At 36.7% G+C, this 18460-nt stretch overlaps 1 protein-coding gene across 8 annotated transcripts in view; it reads right to left on the bottom strand.

Moving 5' to 3' along the window:
- Positions 1-18460, bottom strand: part of SNF4Agamma (SNF4/AMP-activated protein kinase gamma subunit) — an 80819-nt gene that overhangs the window by 27523 nt on the left and 34836 nt on the right. For 4 of the 8 annotated variants that reach the window (XM_032437554.2, XM_032437539.2, XM_032437546.2 and 1 more), the window contains 4 exons: positions 15069-15178; positions 14372-15005; positions 14172-14300; positions 4027-4063 (listed from right to left, as the gene is read on the bottom strand). In XM_032437554.2, coding sequence (XP_032293445.1) covers positions 4027-4063; positions 14172-14300; positions 14372-15005; positions 15069-15178 — 910 coding nt within the window. Of the gene's footprint in view, positions 1-688; positions 1295-4026; positions 4064-4329; positions 4513-14171; positions 14301-14371; positions 15006-15068; positions 15179-18460 lie in introns of those variants that run through there. The other 4 variants (XM_032437559.2, XM_015171688.3, XM_032437588.2 and 1 more) reach the window with 3 other exon arrangements.

Below are 18460 nucleotides of genomic sequence, written 5' to 3'. Positions count from 1 at the left end.
TTAATAGACACATTTCTTGAAGAAAAAAAAATTAAATACTAAGAACTTTTGCGTTTTTAATGATATTGTGTTTTGCTTCTCTCTGCTAATTGAAAATGGTTTGTTTTTTATGTTTTTTTTTTTATTCACTTTAAGATGTCGGCTATAAATAAACTAAGAGCAGACGCTAACACCGGGCGATCCTCCGCTTGCCGCCTACCGTGTTCCAGAATATTTATACAATTTTTACGATATTTTTCGCTTTCGCAGCTAAATCGCGGCGAAATCAACATTTTCGCTGCGGCTTTTGCGTCACGAAAACGCCGCAAATTCGGCGCATGCTGCCATAAATCAAATCTCTTTAGCTCAAATTTAATTTTTGTTGTGCTTTTCCACTTCTTCCTTTTCTTTTTTCTGCTTATGCAAAGCAAAAACAACCGCAAGAAAACAAGTGGAAGTCTTACATAAAAAAAAAGGTGGAGGCTTTTGCCGGCATGTGATAAAAGGCAAATTCAATTTGCGTGAACCTTATATTATTATTAACAAAAAGAAAGATTTGTGAAAACCTTGATGATCTGATAATAATTTGATGAAATGCGAAATTTCATATTTGTCGCTTTTTTATGTTATATCATTTATTAATTTTTTTTTTTATTTATCACAACTTTGACGTTTTTCCATGCTAAAAGTTGAAAACAAGTATAATTACGTTTTGTTAATTTTTGACTTTAATTGCACAAAGCCTATTTATAATTTTTGTTGATTAGCTAAAGCCGCTTATCGAGTTGTTTATTGTTTTTGGTTTTTGCTTCTATTTTTATTTCAAGTGCACATTTGTGTTTTATTTTTATGATTTTTCTTCACTTTATGCACAAACTTTCCACGATATTTCACTTCACGCAATGTATTTTTAATATACACACATGTATATTTTTCACGTTTTATTTTCAGTTTATTTAGTATTGTTTATTAACAAAAAAATGGCAGTTTAAAATGCTCGCTTATGCATATTTATAGTCCGCAGGTGGAAACAAAATGATTGTTGTTCGAAAACCGCTTCAGAAAATCCAGTTTGAACATTTAATGTTTTCTTTGTTTTTTGATTATAATTCAAAAAGTTATTGATTATATCATTTTGCGGCTAGTTATTAATGAATGACGCGCAAAGCTATGTGAACAATTAAAATTCTTCACTAATGAATTTAAGCAATTTTGCTTTAAGATTTTCTCGACATTTCAAATGAAATTCATTAACGTCAACAGATCACGTGGCGCCGTAGACACGTAGACACGTCCAATGCGGCCGGCGATTAAAATTGAACTGAAAGGCGGCGGCGACGTCGCCATGTGGCCAGGCTAAACCGCTGCCGACACACACACACACACACACACAAGCACACATACACACATATACAGAGATACGATATGGTATATAGAGTATGTGCAAGTGAGCATATGCATCTGTGTGCCAAACCGGCGAAGCATGTGCTGGCGTTTTTATTTCTTGTGTGCGAGTGTGTGTGTACGTGTGGTTTATATATGTAACATCAGAAAAAGGTGAGCACAACAAAATACCAAGCGAGCAAAGCGCACTTAGAAAGCCAAAAGAGACGACATGCGGTCTGTAGGCAGCAGCAGTAGTAAACGCACTGTTAGACAAAGTAGGCGTGGTTCGCTGTTAAGTGAATGTTCAGGCAATTCATTTATCTAAATTAACCTTGGTGCTGTTATGAACCTGAACGACCTTCGCTGTTAACTAACAGCGCTATATTTGCAACTGCCTTAAGAGTATTTTAGCTAAATTATGCTTCAGGGCTGTTACAAACCCAAACGACCTTTGCTGTTAATTAACAGTGCTACGTAACTTGCTCGCATTTTTCTGTTAACATATTACAGCAAGGCAACATTTGTGGCGGGTGTGGTAAAATTTATATGTGCGTGTTGCAAATGCACAAAGAATTTCATAAACATTAGCTGCTCTTTCATCGCTCCATTTCTTTATTTGTTTTTTTTTTTATTTGTTGTTGTTTACAACACGCAATTGGTGTTTTGCATGTACTGAACATTTTGTTTACAATTGTGCGATTCTAATGTGGTTCTTATATGTGTGCGCTGCGTCACGTAGGCAGCAGCCGTCTCTAGGTGGTGGGTGACCAAAAAACAAAAAGCGCCCTTAACATTATCTATGTATGCTCTGGTGCTGCTCTCGCGCGCTCTCAGCTATAGCTCTGCTCTCCCACTGTTCTAGTTTAACAGAGTTTGTATTGTTGTACGTGTGTTTGTGTGTGCTGTTTTATTTTTTGTGTGTAGGCGGCTTAACAGACTTTCGCTTATGAATGGTTTGTGACAATAGAAACCAGACAACAACAGCTCACACCTACACACACAAATACACACACATCGCCTGGTTGCCTTCAAAATCAATGCCGGTTAATTGTCGCGGCATGCGCAGCGTTTTTTGCCAGTGCTTTTTAAGTCATCAACATGAGATGGCGACTTACATATGCACACATGTATACCACAAATACATAAACACATATGTATGCCTTCATGCTTTAATGTAATATATTTGACGCGCCTCTTGCTGGCATGGCTCTTGCCATCTCTTTCGCACGCTTTGCACATGATTCATGATTACGTCATGGCTTAACTCTTGATACGAAGCCGGCGACGAAAAATAACTTAATGTGTGCAAAAATAAAGGCAAATGCCCAAAAAGTAAAATGTAAGAGAGCTAACAATAACAACAAAGAACCAGTTATTGAAGCAGCAGCGCCAATAGGGTGAGTGCGATAGTGAGAGTAAGAGCCTGCACGCACCAGGTGTCTTGTACAAAGTTGTTTTTGTTATTGTGCCCTGACATTGAAAGTGCAAGCAGCAACAACAAAAAAAAGAAGCAGCAACAGCAAAAACAACATGTGCAGCCTGTACGTGCACAAAATTCAAGGCTTCAAAAAAAAAAAGCTTTCAAGGTCAAACAAAGGGTAAACACACAGGCGACTAAAATGCAGCAACAGTTAGTTTCAGGTCTCAGCCGCTCGCTCTCACTGCGTGTGTGCGTGTCGCTCTTGTTTTCATGGTGCTGTTACTTTGCGTGCGTGTGTGTGTGTGTGTGTGTGTGTATGCTTGAGCTTCGCTCAAATTTCTATGCTGATCTTTTACATGGCATTAAGCGCACATACGAATTTCGCTTCTGTCACCCTTCACCCCTCTCGCAGACCAACGGCTTTTATTATTCACAAACATTTTTGAGTGTTTTTAATTCATTAAATTATTATTTTTTGCTTGTTGTTGACGTGCTGCTCATGACTCTTGGCGCTGTTTACGGTTATGACCAGTCGTTGCATAATCCATATTTATACAGTTGTTATTGTGCATATCTACATATGTGTGTTTTTGTTTGTATTGAACAATGTTAACAAGAGCAAAGCATAATAGATACGAATTAACACAAATAATACATTGTTTCTTGGGTACTTTTTCTCCTTCACAACACAGTTCATTAAATGTGCTCTTCTTGTTCTATATAATTCACCAGTATATTTAATTCACCACGGCACACACTTGAAAGCAAAGAACATGAACTCAATTATTTAAACCCCTTCGCATTTACATATGTAAAATGCATGGCAAACAAGCAGAACATAAAAACTGTTTAACGCTGTTAAGCAGCGCCTGCCCCTCACACACCTGTGCTCTCCAGTTCCTTCGACGACTGCTAATAAAAGTTCAGGTTTTACACAACGTTCAGTTTTGTTTTCTTTTTTTTTTTCGCATTTCGTTGTTTGTTTGTTTTAGTTGACGCTGTTTATTTTATGTTTTTGTTTTTTAAATTTTTTATTTTCAAAGCCAAGGTTAATTTGGTTTGCTGTTTTATTTATGATGAACATAAGTTGCGCTTTAATTTGAAACGCAAACTGAATTAATTAATGAAATTGCTAACAGTTGCTGTAAAGTAAATGTTTAGTTAATATATATGTACCTGGTACTTGCTGTTAACTTGCATAAAATTAATATAATTAAAGAGGGATAATTTGTTGTACTCACTTTGCACAGCCAACTGTTGTTGATGCGCCGCAACACGCTGTAAAAAAAAAAATAATTTTGTCTTTATAAAATGAATATAAATTATAATTATAAATATAAATAGAAATTTAAATTGCTGTTTAAACTACGCGCGCTCTGTTAGTTTTATTTAACAGCAATCAATTAGCGTAGGCACAAACCATAGCGTATCTAACAGTACGCTGTTACAGTTAACCCGTACGCTGTGAATTGGTTTTGAATGAACCCAACGCACCAATAACATAACTATCCATAATTAAATTATTTTTAAAACAATTTTCTTACATTTGCATTCGCTAACATGTTACGCATTCCATGACTTTGCAGCGTCTGCACATCCAGCGAGTGGCTGCGACCGCGCTGCGTTTTAGTTGTGGGCGAGGTGGGCGGCGGGCCGCTGCTCGAGGTGTTTGAGTGGGTGTGGCGATAGAGCCAACGTTTAACAGCAGACATTTTGATATATGTTATATTTGCTTAAGTATTAATGTTAAGTATGCACAGCCATTGAAAGTTAAAATTCCGCTCAAAATGCTTTACATTCTCAGCAACATTGACTCCACACCTTTAGCAGCGGCACTGCTACTGTGCGCTAGATGGCGCCAGCAACAGAAACAGCTTTCGCCGATATTTTTTATTTATTTATTTATTTTTTAACGATTCAATTAAATTCGTTTTCTTTGTTTTGGTTGCTAATATTTCGAAATATTTTACTGCATATGCAATTTATGTTTTAATTGGTTTTTGTTGTTGAAGCTTGAAATAAATTAGCGAATTACGTATGTAAATTTCTCGTGTTCTGCTCTTCAAAATATTTTTGTATAATTTTTAATTGCACGCACTTTTTGTTGGCTTTTTTTTCTTGAGGAAGCGAAAAGTAAATGAAATAATTGTTGGCGATCGCAAAAAGGTGCATAATAAAAATATATGCAAAATATGTATAAAATTGCATCGCCTGACCATGAAAATGTCATCGTCTTTGTTTGGGGGCGACTGATTTACAGAAATTTTCAAGTAGCGCAACAGAGAGGGGGGCCGCACATGTTAAATAAATACATGCTTACATTTATACATATGTTAATGCACACACACACACACACACACACACAGGCACACACACATTGTACTACTGCACTCTTTGGGTCACAGCGGCGCATGAATTAATCCTTGACCCTCTCGCAAGCTTTTAATTAAGAAAACAAGAACAAACAGAAACCGAAGAAGAAGAAACAGCGGCTTGTGACGCATCAACAGTTTATTGAGCATTGGGCGGCCACATGCTTAAGGGGGCGTGGCTGCGCTGACTGATTGCCTTCGGCGTGTCGCATAATTGAAAAACGAAACGAGCAAGCAAAGTTGATTGAAAGGTAAAACGGACACAAGCTGGCACAATAAAAGCCACACCGAAAGTTAGCTAGCAAATGTTGGACAATGGTGCGAAAGAGAGAGAGAGAGAGCGAGAGAGAGAGATGTGTGGGAAATATATAATTGCCCAAACGCAAGAGTCTGGCATAACAGAAAGTGATAAGAAAAAAGAGAGCAAGAGTCGAGTATTGCGCTCAAAGAGAGTTGATTCCAGAGCACCAATGAGAAGTTAAAGATGGAAGAGAGGTTTAATATTAAAGTGGGGCTTGGCGCGTGCAGAAATTAACAACCAATAGCTTGTCTTTATAACTTATCTTTATAAATTATGTCATTTTTGACGAAATTTGCTGCTATTTTAGATAACTTTAACAAGAATGGTGCAGTCGGGAGAACCCGACTATGGTATACCCTAAGCCTTCTACAACCAACACCAAATGCAGCTCGGGCTACGCGCTCTTTTGCTTTAGCATTAACAAAAGTAAATTTTAAAAGGCGGCAATATGAAAGAAACATACTTGAATTGTATAGACTTTTCTAGAAGCTACATGTCAAAGTTGGTGACCCTAGCTGCTAAGAGATTTGCTTAAAAATAGAATTTCGATATCGATTTGCTTCGAAACGGGATAAGTTATAGATTATCGGCAAAACATTTGTCATAGTTTCAAGTCCCTAGCTCTTGTAGGTTATGAGATTGGCGCAGACAGGCGGACTTAACTAGATCGACCCGGCTATTGATACCCTTTCAATTGTTAAGCAATTCGAAAGGATCAAGGTTAGAAAATACAGAAATATCTAGCTATAACACTTTTGTCAAATATTTAATAAATTGATATTTAACCTTAGCTGCTGGCGATTAACGATTCCATAAAAAAAGCGGCACGTTTTTCATTAAATTCAACAACATTATTGCAAAATGTGTTAAATATTCGACTTAACAAAATTGTTGCATTTGGGGCACAAACACGTTTAATAAATAAAATGAACAGAAAATCTATTTGTTATTTTTGGACTTTACAATATTTGTCCATTTGATGTTATTTATTATTATTTTTACTTTTGTCGGTATTGTATTTGTGCTTTGTATTTTATTTAATTTTTTTTCTTTTGTTTTCTCATAAGGCTGTCAATCTATGTGAGAAATAGGTATTTTGTAGCTGGTTGTATTTGTGTTTGCCCAGCGAGCGACAGCCTTTAGTTTATATTATTCTTGTCAATATTTGTGCAATGTTCTTGGCGAAAAATGTACGAAACACAAAAAAAAAAAAAAAAAAACAAAAAAACAAGAAATATGGGAGAAAAATATAAAGAAAATAAGTAAAACAATAGCAACAACAATCGAGAAACAAACAAATTGCTGAATTCATTAAAGCTAATTAGACAACTGTGAAAGCTGTCAGAATGTTGGTAAAGTGAACAGCAGGAGAATGTTTAAAGCTTATTTGACGACCAAGCTATTCAAATGAAGTACAAGCTGTAAGTTTAGTTAAAATGCTAAAGGGGGTAGAGCTTGATTCTTGAAATGATCATAAACAAATTTAAGCTAATAAAATCCTAATGAGTCTCTGTCTCTTATAAGCCAATTAGATGATAATTTAATGAGCTTTCAGTTAATAAGAAGCTTTAAGGAAAATGACAAACTAGTTTAAAATTTATAAGTTAAGGCTAATTATAAGCTTAAGAAAGCTCATATAACAAATTTAATACTTGTCCAAGCACTGAAGCTACATTTTATTTAGAAGCTTTGTGAAATATGAGAAGGGATAAGCCATGATTATTGAGAGGCTGTATGGTTTTTTAATTCGACGATTTGTTAATCGTTAAGTTATTAAATTTAATGAGAAACTTTAAGAAGCTTTCAAGAAGCTTTCCTAACTATTGAGCTTTCAACATGCCCAAGACTTTTTGGTTTAATCTGTCGCAAGCATAACTGCTTAGCTTTTACGTTAATAAGGAGCTTTAAGCAACTTTGTAGACTTTCACTTTTATGTTTGAGGACTTTTGATTTGATTAGCCAGCTATTAATCGGACTAAAGCTATAATATTGCAACTAAAACTAAAAAGATGGCAAAAACATATTTTAAAGTGACAACTAAGGCAAAATAAAACGTGGCATATTCAATTAACAGGTGCTCCTAAAATGCAGCTCAAAAGTAGCGTCAAATTCGTTTGTTATTATTTATTTCGCGTATATTTCTAATTTTTTATATACTACTTAAGACCATATGAAGCCTTTATAGAAATCACAACAGAAAGCAAACAAATATGTAGCGAACATCGTCGTCAAGTGGTTGACCTTTAAACGTGTGCAATAAAAATAAATGAATAAATCTGTGAAAAGATTCCGAGCGCGGAGCGCATATACAGAAAATCTTTTCTGACTTAGAAGCGCTGCGGGAACTGACAAATGATTAATTAAGAGTCAACTACAAAGAAAACAAAACACAATTTGCAAAAACATTAACAATTATTAACAATTTCCATTTGGTTTTGTTGTTTCAAAATGCCCAAAAAAGTAACAATAGTTAGTTGAACAATTTCTAGTGAGAGTAGCGCCAAATTTGACTTCCTCCATTGCCAAACGAGGGCGTTTGCACTCGAGTGGGCAGTGTTCGTGTTTAATGAGGAAATCACACCAGTCCGCTGATACCCTCTATTAATTAAACAGCTTGGTAACTCGATTGCCTTCTATGGCAATCGCATAAGCCGGGTTTGCCCAAAAGATCAACATCGTTTTTACAAAACAGAAACTGAGATGGATTTTAAAAATTAACTTAAAACTAGATAAGTAGTTGCAGCCGTATGAAAGATCTTTCATATATTTGCCATTACCAAGCTTTAGCTATTGCTATTGACAAATAATTCATAACTCAATATATAAAACTGTTTGTCTTGACTGTAGGTCCTCATAGTCCATAAGGAGATCGAGTTTTCTTCCGATAATCGATAACTTACTACGTTTTCAAGCAATCGATAAAAATCGATATACAAATCCTGTTTTTTGAGCAAATTGGGTAATTAATAAGAGCTAGGATCACCAAAAGTGATAAGGTTATTCTAGAATAGTATATAAATATCAGGTATATTTCATTTTATACCTATCACCACCTTCCTACTACTATCTCATAGCTATAAATCAAGTTGATAACCGAACTTGTATTGCCCACCAATTCAAGCTACAATTTTAATGCAGTTTACCTTTCGACAATAAGATATACTGTAGAAATTTTCATTAAGATCGGTTAAGAAACATACAAATCACGTGTTTGCGGCAGACAGCGCAAATTCCACGAATTTCTGTATACATGACATGTACACACACACATTAACGCGCGTCTGCTTCGCATTCTATCACCAGCATTGCAATTTCGATTGTATTGTTTTCTGCGCTGCTATTCTAATTCATTTCTTTCGGATTAAGAATTGATTATTGATGTGTCCGTTGATTGCGGTCAGTAGCGCGTTCGAACCCTGCCAAGGGAGCTTTTTTTTTCATTTATCTTTATTTTACTATAAGCGTGCGCGTAGCTCGAGCTGCATTTGGTGTTGGAATAAGAGGGTTCAAGGTATTCCCTAGGCGAGAGCTTCCGACTAGAACCTCTTGATTATTTATTGTTTCACACTCAGGTCAAAGGTTGTATGGGCAAAGTTATAAATTTTGTGCGATCTATTTTAAACTTATTTCGACGGTCTTTAAACATATTTCCACGTATACGCGGATTTCGATATAGTACAGGTAGACATTAATGAACAGTAAAACTGATTGACTCAGCAGGTTCAAGAATAAATATATGTATCGCCTTAAGTTTACTTATTATGTTAGAATACAATATGTGGTATTTAGCATATAAAAACAATTCGTGAATTCTACTTTATATTATTTAGCTTTAGAGTCTAAAAAATTGTCATAAACTTCTAATATGTATATTTAATTTTTAAACTGCTTTGGGGTTCTGTTCAAGTATTTATTGCATAAATGTTTTTATTTGTTTTTGCAACTAGTAAATGTCGTAAAAATAGACTCGATTTATTTACGGCGAGAGGATTGGATGTGGCAGGCAACTGATAATGCCAGACAGATGGGCAGATAGTGTGCTGTCTTTTGCTCCGACTTGTCTATAGCGAATATTTATATTCTAATATATATTTGTATTAATCCGGACCAATCGATCAGTAGGGCTTACAAACTTGGCTGTTTGCCCTCTGGAGGGGCCATTTATTATGCGCGTTATTTTAATTATAATCAATTTGAATTTCGAGTCTCGCAAATAAACCTAGTCGCAGAGCCAGTTCCCTGTCTTGTGTGTAGTATTTGTGGGTCGTATCTTATCTGGTTTGGCTCTGTGCTCTGTGCTCTAAATTAAATTTCTTCTTTTCAAGTATTTCTATTTGCCGAAAGATAAAAACTCGAATTTGATAGCATTGGCGAATGTGGGCAAAAATTGAGCACACAAAACTCAAATAATTATATATTTTTGTAATAGTTGCAATGTTTTTAGTCGAATGTCCCCTGAAAGTCTTGCGTTTATTGTTAACAAAAGACAGAAGACACAAAAATATTTAATTGCCTGTTCTTGTTTCGTTACTTGCCAAACAGCTGCGTGGCTTCACAGTGTGTCGAACTATTTTGACAGTTTTGTTAGTCAACAACAAGATAAGTGAGTGGGCAAAAATTGGACAAATGAAAATAATGTCTGAAGATATATTTCACGGTACAATATAGAATGTAGAAAGTGTTTAATATGAGTTCAAGTACAATTGAGTTGAAGCTCAAAGAAAAACTTTCAGTAAAAAGCTTACGAAAGCGAAAAAAGGAAATAGCCGAAAACAAGTTCTCCCTTCGTCGCACCTTCGTCTTCGGCTCTAAAGAAGATAAAGATGACAAGTTACACGCCAGTGTAACATTTACGAAATGGGATATAGTTATCTCTTATAACAAGAAAACTGCTTGAAGAAGATGAGTTTAATTGATTAGAAGCTAACTTTTAACTAAGGTCAACGCTTAGCAGTAAATAACGTTTACGAATGTGACGCAAAGCAGAATATGGAAAACAAAGTCGTTGCAACAAAATACTTTGCTTTTCGCTTAATGCTTGGAACGAAATTATCAAATGGGGCTTGAGCACAGTTAAAGGGCAGCGTTGCCAGTGTAATATTGACGAAATGCGACCATATAAAGAGGATTGCAAGCACAAACGTTATTCTAGGTGACAGCTTTTTAAGTAGTTCAAATAAATTACAAGTCCCGACAAGCAGAACATGGCTTTAAGGCATAAGACTAAAACAAGCTGCATAAATTATCAAACTCTTCAGTTGTCCAAAGCAACATTCAGCCAAGACAAGCAATGATAACAAGTAAGACGTTCAGTCGGGAGCCCCCGACTAGGGGATACCCTGAACCCCCTTCTTCCAACATCAAATGCATATAGATATTCTATTTTAGAAGCTATATGTCAAGCTTTGTGACGCTAGCTCTTATTATTTACCAAAATTGCCCAAAAAACAGGATATTGATATTTATTTTTATCGATTGCTTGCAAACGGAGTAAGTTATCGATTATCGAAAACAAACTCGATTTGCGCGAGGCACTAGAAGCACCTACATCTAAAATTTCAAGTCTCTAGCTCTTATAGATCCTTGCGTTCATACATACGGACGGACGGATGGACGGACAGACAGACGGACATGGCTAGATCGACTCGGCTATACTTTATGGGATCGGAGATGCTTCCTTCTGCCTGTTACATATATTTGGGTATTGCACAAATACAATATACCCTTATACCCATTTTTAATGGGTTCAGGTTATAAAAATGCATGTGTTAATTGCGTGACTTATCAAAAGGCCCAACATTACAAGTCGAATACTTGCAGAACATTGTCAATATTGAGATATGGATTGGGGTTGAGTCGTCAATTGAACGTTCACAAAAACCCTTTAACTAAATAAGAGACAGCCGAACGTGAAACTAAGAGTACAGGCGAATGTGCGCCTAGTTAAGACATCTGACAAATTAGCAACTAGACAAATAGCTTAAAACATTACCGAACAAAGCAACACATAAGGAATATATTTAACAAATTTCATGAACACGATATTAAGCAGGGCGACCAACAATAATACAAACACAGACACACACACACAAACACACACACACACACACACACACACAAATTGACAGATCACATGTTTGCCATTTGTTTTTTCCTGACAGTTTTTGTTATTTTTTTTACGGTTTTTTTTTTTTTATTTCTTTGCTTTTGGGCTTAGCTCATTTCCATGCGCCGTTTCAAGTGCTTACAATTTCATTTAAATAAAATAAATAGAAAATGTAGATTACAGGCCCGAATTAATATATTTAAGCATATCGCGTGGGCCAACGTTGGCGGCAATGAACTTGAAAATTAATATATGATATCATAGGCGAGGTGGGCACACGCGGAAAACATGAAGAAAGCGAGAAAAAAAATAGCTTTAAATAGTCGCAATTAGCGCGCAAAATAAATATATAATATATATTAAAAATTTCAATTTGTCTGTGCCACAGCTAAGAGCTAGATCAACAAAAATTTGAATTTTGTTTTTGCACAAAAGTGTTTAGCTGGAAAAAAAAACACATACACACACACACACACACACGTACATTTTGCATAACTTTTAAGAAAGAGCATTTAAATAAATATCTTTTTTTTTAATATAGCAGTGAAATTTTTTTAAATTTAATTTATATTATTACTTTAGTAATTGAATTTGTATTTTAGTTTGTGCATGAATCTTATTTTTGGAAACTTTTTAATCCAGTTTTTTTGGAATTTGAATTAACGTTAAAAGTTGCAATTATCATATTTAATTGGTAAATATTTTGGTTAGACTTTGAACTAAATTGAATATACTGCATTTATATATGTTGTTATATGCATATGTACATTTTATTTAGCTGTATTATATTCATTTATGTTATCATAGGAAATTAATTTATGATATTTTTTTAGGTAAACATTTTGCTAAAATTTACTTTATGGGTTTGTTCATATTTGTATTTTATTTATTTCTATGTTTTCAATTTTTAAAAAACATTTCATGTTTTGGAATTTCATGTATTTTATTTCAAAATCACAAATTGCAATCAAGTTGCATTTATTTAAACACAAATTAAACTAGTTTATTCATTTAAGATTTATACTCGTGCGAATTTATATTTCATTAGCCGGACAATACACACGCGCGTCTATTTTCTGATTTATTAAAAATAATTTTAAAATATATAAAAAAAAACCGTTTGCTTTGGGTTATTGTTGCCCAATTTGTTGTTGTTGTTTTTCTTGTTTATCAAATTGGACAAGATGACGCGTGCGTCGCTCGGCCGGCACAGTCCAATTGGAAATGCAATTGAAAATAAAAACAGAAAACGCAGCGTGCGAAAGAAAACGGCAAAATTGAAATGACGGCGACGCCATCGACGACAACGTCGACGCCGACGTATACGTAATACGTGTGATTGTGTGCGTCTGTGTGTGTGTGTTTCACTTTTCCGCAAAGCCCAAAAACTGTTAGACAAGTGCGCACACGAAGCAAGCAGAACGAGAGAAAGAGAGAGAGAGAGAGAGAGAGAGAGAGAGAGCGATAGAGATACGAACGCGTGAGAGAAAGTTCATAAAGTGAGCTTTTAAGAGCGCTGTTAACGCGATCATCTGCTGTTGCCGTTGTGTTCTTGTTTCTCTCTCTCTCTCTCTCTCTCTCTTGTCTTTTAAGGATTTGATGATAACGCTGATAACACACAATGACAAGACACAGATTTGGTACGATAAGAACTTAACATGACTTTTACTCTTGTATTGATATTGGGTTATTGCTGCTGTTGTTCGCACTGATAAGCGCCACAGATTGTGCAAACGTGAAATGTAACCATCGCTTATCAATCGAATCGCATTAGCGTTTTATCAGCTGTTGAAATCAAAATTGCTCATGTCTATATTTATAATGAAATTGTGGTGATTCCGCATAACGCCCTACATCTCTAGATAGTAAACAAGTTGGATATAATTTCAAGGAAGCAGAGACACCTTAAAAGAACACAATTGCACCATTACAACTCTTTTCATTTAATTATATTATTATATTATAATAATTAAGTTATTTTCCTACGGATAACGAGCCTAGTATTTCAAATTCAAATTTAGTCTTTGCATCTGTTAGCTAACAGCTTTATGCTAAATAATATCAGGCAATTGGTTTGCGCATATGCTAAAAGGTTGACCAACCCGCCAAGCTGCATAACCGTGACACTCATCGCTTAATAAATTCGAACGATGTCGCGAAATATGTACGTCTGTTTATAGCAATCCCGATTATATCATATTCCATTTACTATTTTTTTTTTAAAATTTTTTTGCTTGTTAAGATTTATACACCTAACAAATTAACATTTCCCTCCAGCTGCTTTCGACTATCAGATAAGAACGCGCTGCTAAGTAACATAAGGCAATTGGTTTGAGCACGCGCTACGATCTAGTCTTTAAATAGAATGACAGTTGTCCGCTGCGCTGATCGCAAATCTAAGCAGAATTAATCGTTTTCTATATTATTTAACCATTTTCAAGAAAATTTATAATTTCTAAGAATCATGTTTTTGAATTTCACTTAAGCTGCTTGCCGCTGTTAGTTAACAGATTGCCGCTAAGCTAGACAAACTGAGTTGGTTTGTGCGCCCGCTAACAACTAAATCAGCCCACCACAAGAAATGTTAAATTTAGCTGTGACACTCACCGCTTTGCGCTTGTCCGCCTCGCTGACCGCTGAATTTGAACGATGTCGAAACAGATCCATAACTTTGGTCATCGGCGATCGCTGACTGGCACTGGCATGCGGACGCCCAGCGGTAACAGTGTGGTAATACTATAAATATATTTACGTAAATACATTAAAAGATAAGCTAATTAACAGTTAAAGATCTGCAGTCGACCCACCTGCGCGTCGCTGCCCTGATGCGGATGCGCGCTGCCATCTTTGTACTTGCTCTTGGCGGAGACGGTGCCATCGGCATTGGTTATCGTTACGGCGGGATGTTGTTTATGGCCAAAATGCTGCATGGCCACTTTCATGGAGTTCATGAGGCCGCCGGCGCCACTTGCAGCTGTTATTGTTGCAGCCCCTCCACCAGCTCCTCCTCCACCAGCCAATGCTGCTGCAGCTGCTGCTGCTGTAGCGGGCGTGCCACCAGATACGGAATATGTGCTGCTGGTGGCGCTGCTATCCGCCGAGGATGGATCCAGCAAATGTTTATCCTTGTACCGCTTGGCGTCCGATTTGGCGCGCGGCCTAAACACATCGAATATGGTGGGTCGGCGATTCGGCGAGGCAATACCGTGCACTGTCGATTGATTGAGCACGGGCGAATCCTCGCCGCTGCGTCGCCGCTCCAGCGAACCGGAACGCGAGCCCCCGCTGCCCACCATGCGCTCCGTGCTGCGTGAGATCTTCTCGCTGTGCCGATTCAGTTTCTCCAGTTTGGCCGCCTCGCGCTCAATGCGACGTGCCGTCTCGCGCTCCAATTTGCGGGCCTCCTTCTCGCGGCGTGATTGCTCCTTCTCCTGACGTCTGCTGGGGCAAGCGAGTAGTATAATTAATCATTGATAGCTACGAGTGTTGTCTCTTGGCACTTACCGCTGCTCTTTCTCCATTTTCTTGTAGGCCTTCTTGGCCGCCTTGGCATTGGGCTCCGCGGGCGCACTCGAGGGTCGGGAGCCAGGCACACGTGGCAGACCATCCTGTTCCTGAAAGCGTACATGACGTTTTTGAGTAGGATTTTTATTAGTTGGTCTATTAATATTAGTTTCCAAATCTTCTGCTTGCGGCATTGTTGCTGCCAGCGAGACCCAACACAAACTGAGAGCCCAGAAACCCATTTGACTAATATAGAGAGAAAAAAAAAATAACAAAATAGAATATAAAGGACACCCACAGCGTTTATCCTGCCTGTTTGTCCTGGGCGCTGCAATTATGCCGAATTGTCTACAAATACAATTTGAGCCCAACCCAAACCCCAGCAAAGAATCAACACAAGACACAATTTGCAATGACAGAAGACGGCAACAACAACAACAACAACAACAAGTAGCGCGTATCGAATGTGCTTTATTAATTGAACAATTCCTGTGGCGCACTTTAATCGAATTTAATCAATTTATTTATGAATTACGCAAATATTGCAGCAGTTGGGGCTTGTGGTTGTGAAACTGGCTGTGGTGAGTTGCCGATGTCAGTCGGCAGGCCTCTTAACTGTCGGTTTGCGTCTTAGCTAAGCCAATTGTGCAAGAGAGACAGCTGTTAACAGAAGCCAAGCGAACTGCGCAGAGCGAAATAACAGTTATGTTGCCAAGGGGCAGCTAAAAACCAACCAATCAAAAGGAGATATTACCTAAGAAATATCTGTTAGAAGTCTAGCTGGAAGATTAAAGCTTAAAAGTTGTTAGAATAACTATATTTATCTAGTAAGAAGTGTTATATTCGCAGTGTGCTAGGTTCTATATATGTATTTATAAGCTAATGCCCGTATAACGTAATCGTGCTCAATAAACGTAAATATCGATAAATTGACTTATCAATCTAATTCAATCATCCTTACTTGCGTATGGAATACGAAAAACAATACAAAAAACAGACGTACACGTCTATAATCATCCGATTGCGGAGGAGTTGAATATTGAATATTCTGAAACTTTCCATAAATGCTGACATTTTCTTGCAAGTCGATTAACCAGTTTGTTTTATCAAGCTCATATATCTTAGGGCATATAAGTCTAGCTGTCAAAACTTATATCTTTAAAAAAAACCCAAATAAATCACATAGTTTTGCAATGGAATGCTTTTAGTTAGGCCCGCGACCTTAAAAATAGTTGAGTTCATTTAATTACACGACCTTTCCGACAACTTTCACAAGCTCTCCAAAAACTGCTACTCCGCTGATCGGACCCTCAGACAGGCGAACACCTATATTTGATTTATTTTTAGCAAACTATTCAGCGGCAATTTCACAGTCAACAGGTCAACACAATATTTTTTTTTGTTTGATTGTTATTTTTGTGGTTGGTTTTCGACATTTTTGCACTCTGCCGGAATGCCAAGTCACGTGCCCCGGGGCCAGTCAATATACACTCGTTGTTGTTGTTGTTGTTGTTGAGCGATGAGCTAACAACAGCGCCAAATTAATGGACGGCATTAAAAGTATTCGAGTAATCGAGTATTCCGATGATTCCGTTGATTCCCATAGGCTAAGTGGGTTAAATGGGAGAGGCGCAAGGTGGGTAAAAATAGCATACAATGAAAAGGAAAAGCCAAAGATTAATATATATGTCGAAGGGAGAATACCCTTGAAAATCTATTAACTGAAATGAAATGGATCTAAGTACTATGGCAATTAGTACACAAAAAGATACTCTGTAACCCCAACTTCTCGAATAAATTTCAAAGAAATTTAAGTCTAACTGCATTTATCAGAGACAAAGTGATGTCCAAAATAGACACAGAACGTAAGTTAAATTCTAAAGAGAGAGATCGAATAGGTGTTCATAGAGAGAAAGAGAAAGATAGAGAGAAAGAGAAAGAGACCGGAAGATAGGGCACAACTTAAAAAGTGAACAAGTAAGATAAAACAGATAGAGAAGAGAAAGTGCCTTAGATAAAGAGAAAAGGTCAGAGATAAATAGAGATATCAAGAAAGCGCTTGACAGAACGAAATAGAGGAGGGTGATTAGGTTGAAAATAAATAAGCTCGCTAATAGTACTAAGTGTTAACACGAAGTATACTTATAAACATACAAATTTGTTAGGGCATTGTTTACTAAGATTCAAATCTATATTTAACAAAAATTGAAAATATTTCCACTAGAGTCTGGAGTTATCTCCCAGCGAATGTACATTACGCTGCAAGTGTAGAGTATACAAACAAAGACCAGAAGCTTTTCAGGCTTTTATTTGTATGATTGGGGTTGTCGGCGTGGCTGGGGGATAAGGTTGGAGAGGTGAAGTGTTGCGCATCAGCTGTTGGACATTTTCCATCGGGCTATACAAATATTTGCAGCGAACAATACAGACGAGAGGCAGGGAGGCAGCAAGACATGGAGAAGGAGTGGAGGAGAATGGGAGATACGTATAGATGAGTAAATGATATAGCCCTCAAGTGATTTACATGGTAGGGCAGACAAATTATACACATGCATTGCAAGTAAGTATCTAGAATTGGGTGTGGCAAGTGCCCCATTGACGTAATTGTTCACACAGACAGACCGACACACACACACACACACAAGTCTGACACGCCGGCCTATGTAAATAGAGGAATATATGGTAATACACTTAATACTCTGGTGTCTCATGCATATGTATGTGTTTATATGAATATTGTGAATTGTGAACTGGCGAATGTTCAGGTTTCGTAAAAATGTACTTTGAAAAAAAGTGCTCGCAGCGCCTGTTGACAAATTGTGTCATTTGTCAGTTGATAAGATGTCGCCTCTCGAAGTCAACAAACGATATCACACGATAAAAGAGAAAACAAAAACCCAGACAAAACGCCAAAAATGTTATATACATATACGCCATATTGTGTATATATACCATATAAGTAAAAAAATTACATTATATGCATATATCAGGCACATTTTCCGTTGTACGTACTTTTGTTTACATTTTCGATGAACAAAAACGCCACAATTGTTGTAGGAATGCGGGCTATGAATCATAAAAATATAGCAACGAATTTTATATGCTCTTTAAGAATATCACACTAAGAAGGTTAAGTCGAGCACACATAAAATTAGCGAACTTTGTGGGTAATATGGTTTTTTGAATAAAGTCAAAATTGCATTTAATTGGATGTAAGCCTAATGAAAACTTTTCTATACCCCAAATAAGTGTAAAACATATATATGTTTATGCGAAAAATTCCAGACAAAAGTTTTGGTAAAGTGCTTAAGTTAATTTTTGCTTTACACAGCAGAAGCTTCTGCGTCTGAAAGATTCCAAAGAGGTCATTTCCATAAAGTGAACATGATAAT

This window comes from Drosophila virilis, chromosome 2 (genome assembly GCF_030788295.1).
Source record: "Drosophila virilis strain 15010-1051.87 chromosome 2, Dvir_AGI_RSII-ME, whole genome shotgun sequence".
NCBI lineage: Eukaryota > Metazoa > Arthropoda > Insecta > Diptera > Drosophilidae > Drosophila > Drosophila virilis.
The sequence above is the reverse complement of the archived record's forward strand: the minus strand, read 5'-3'. Positions and strand labels throughout refer to the sequence as shown.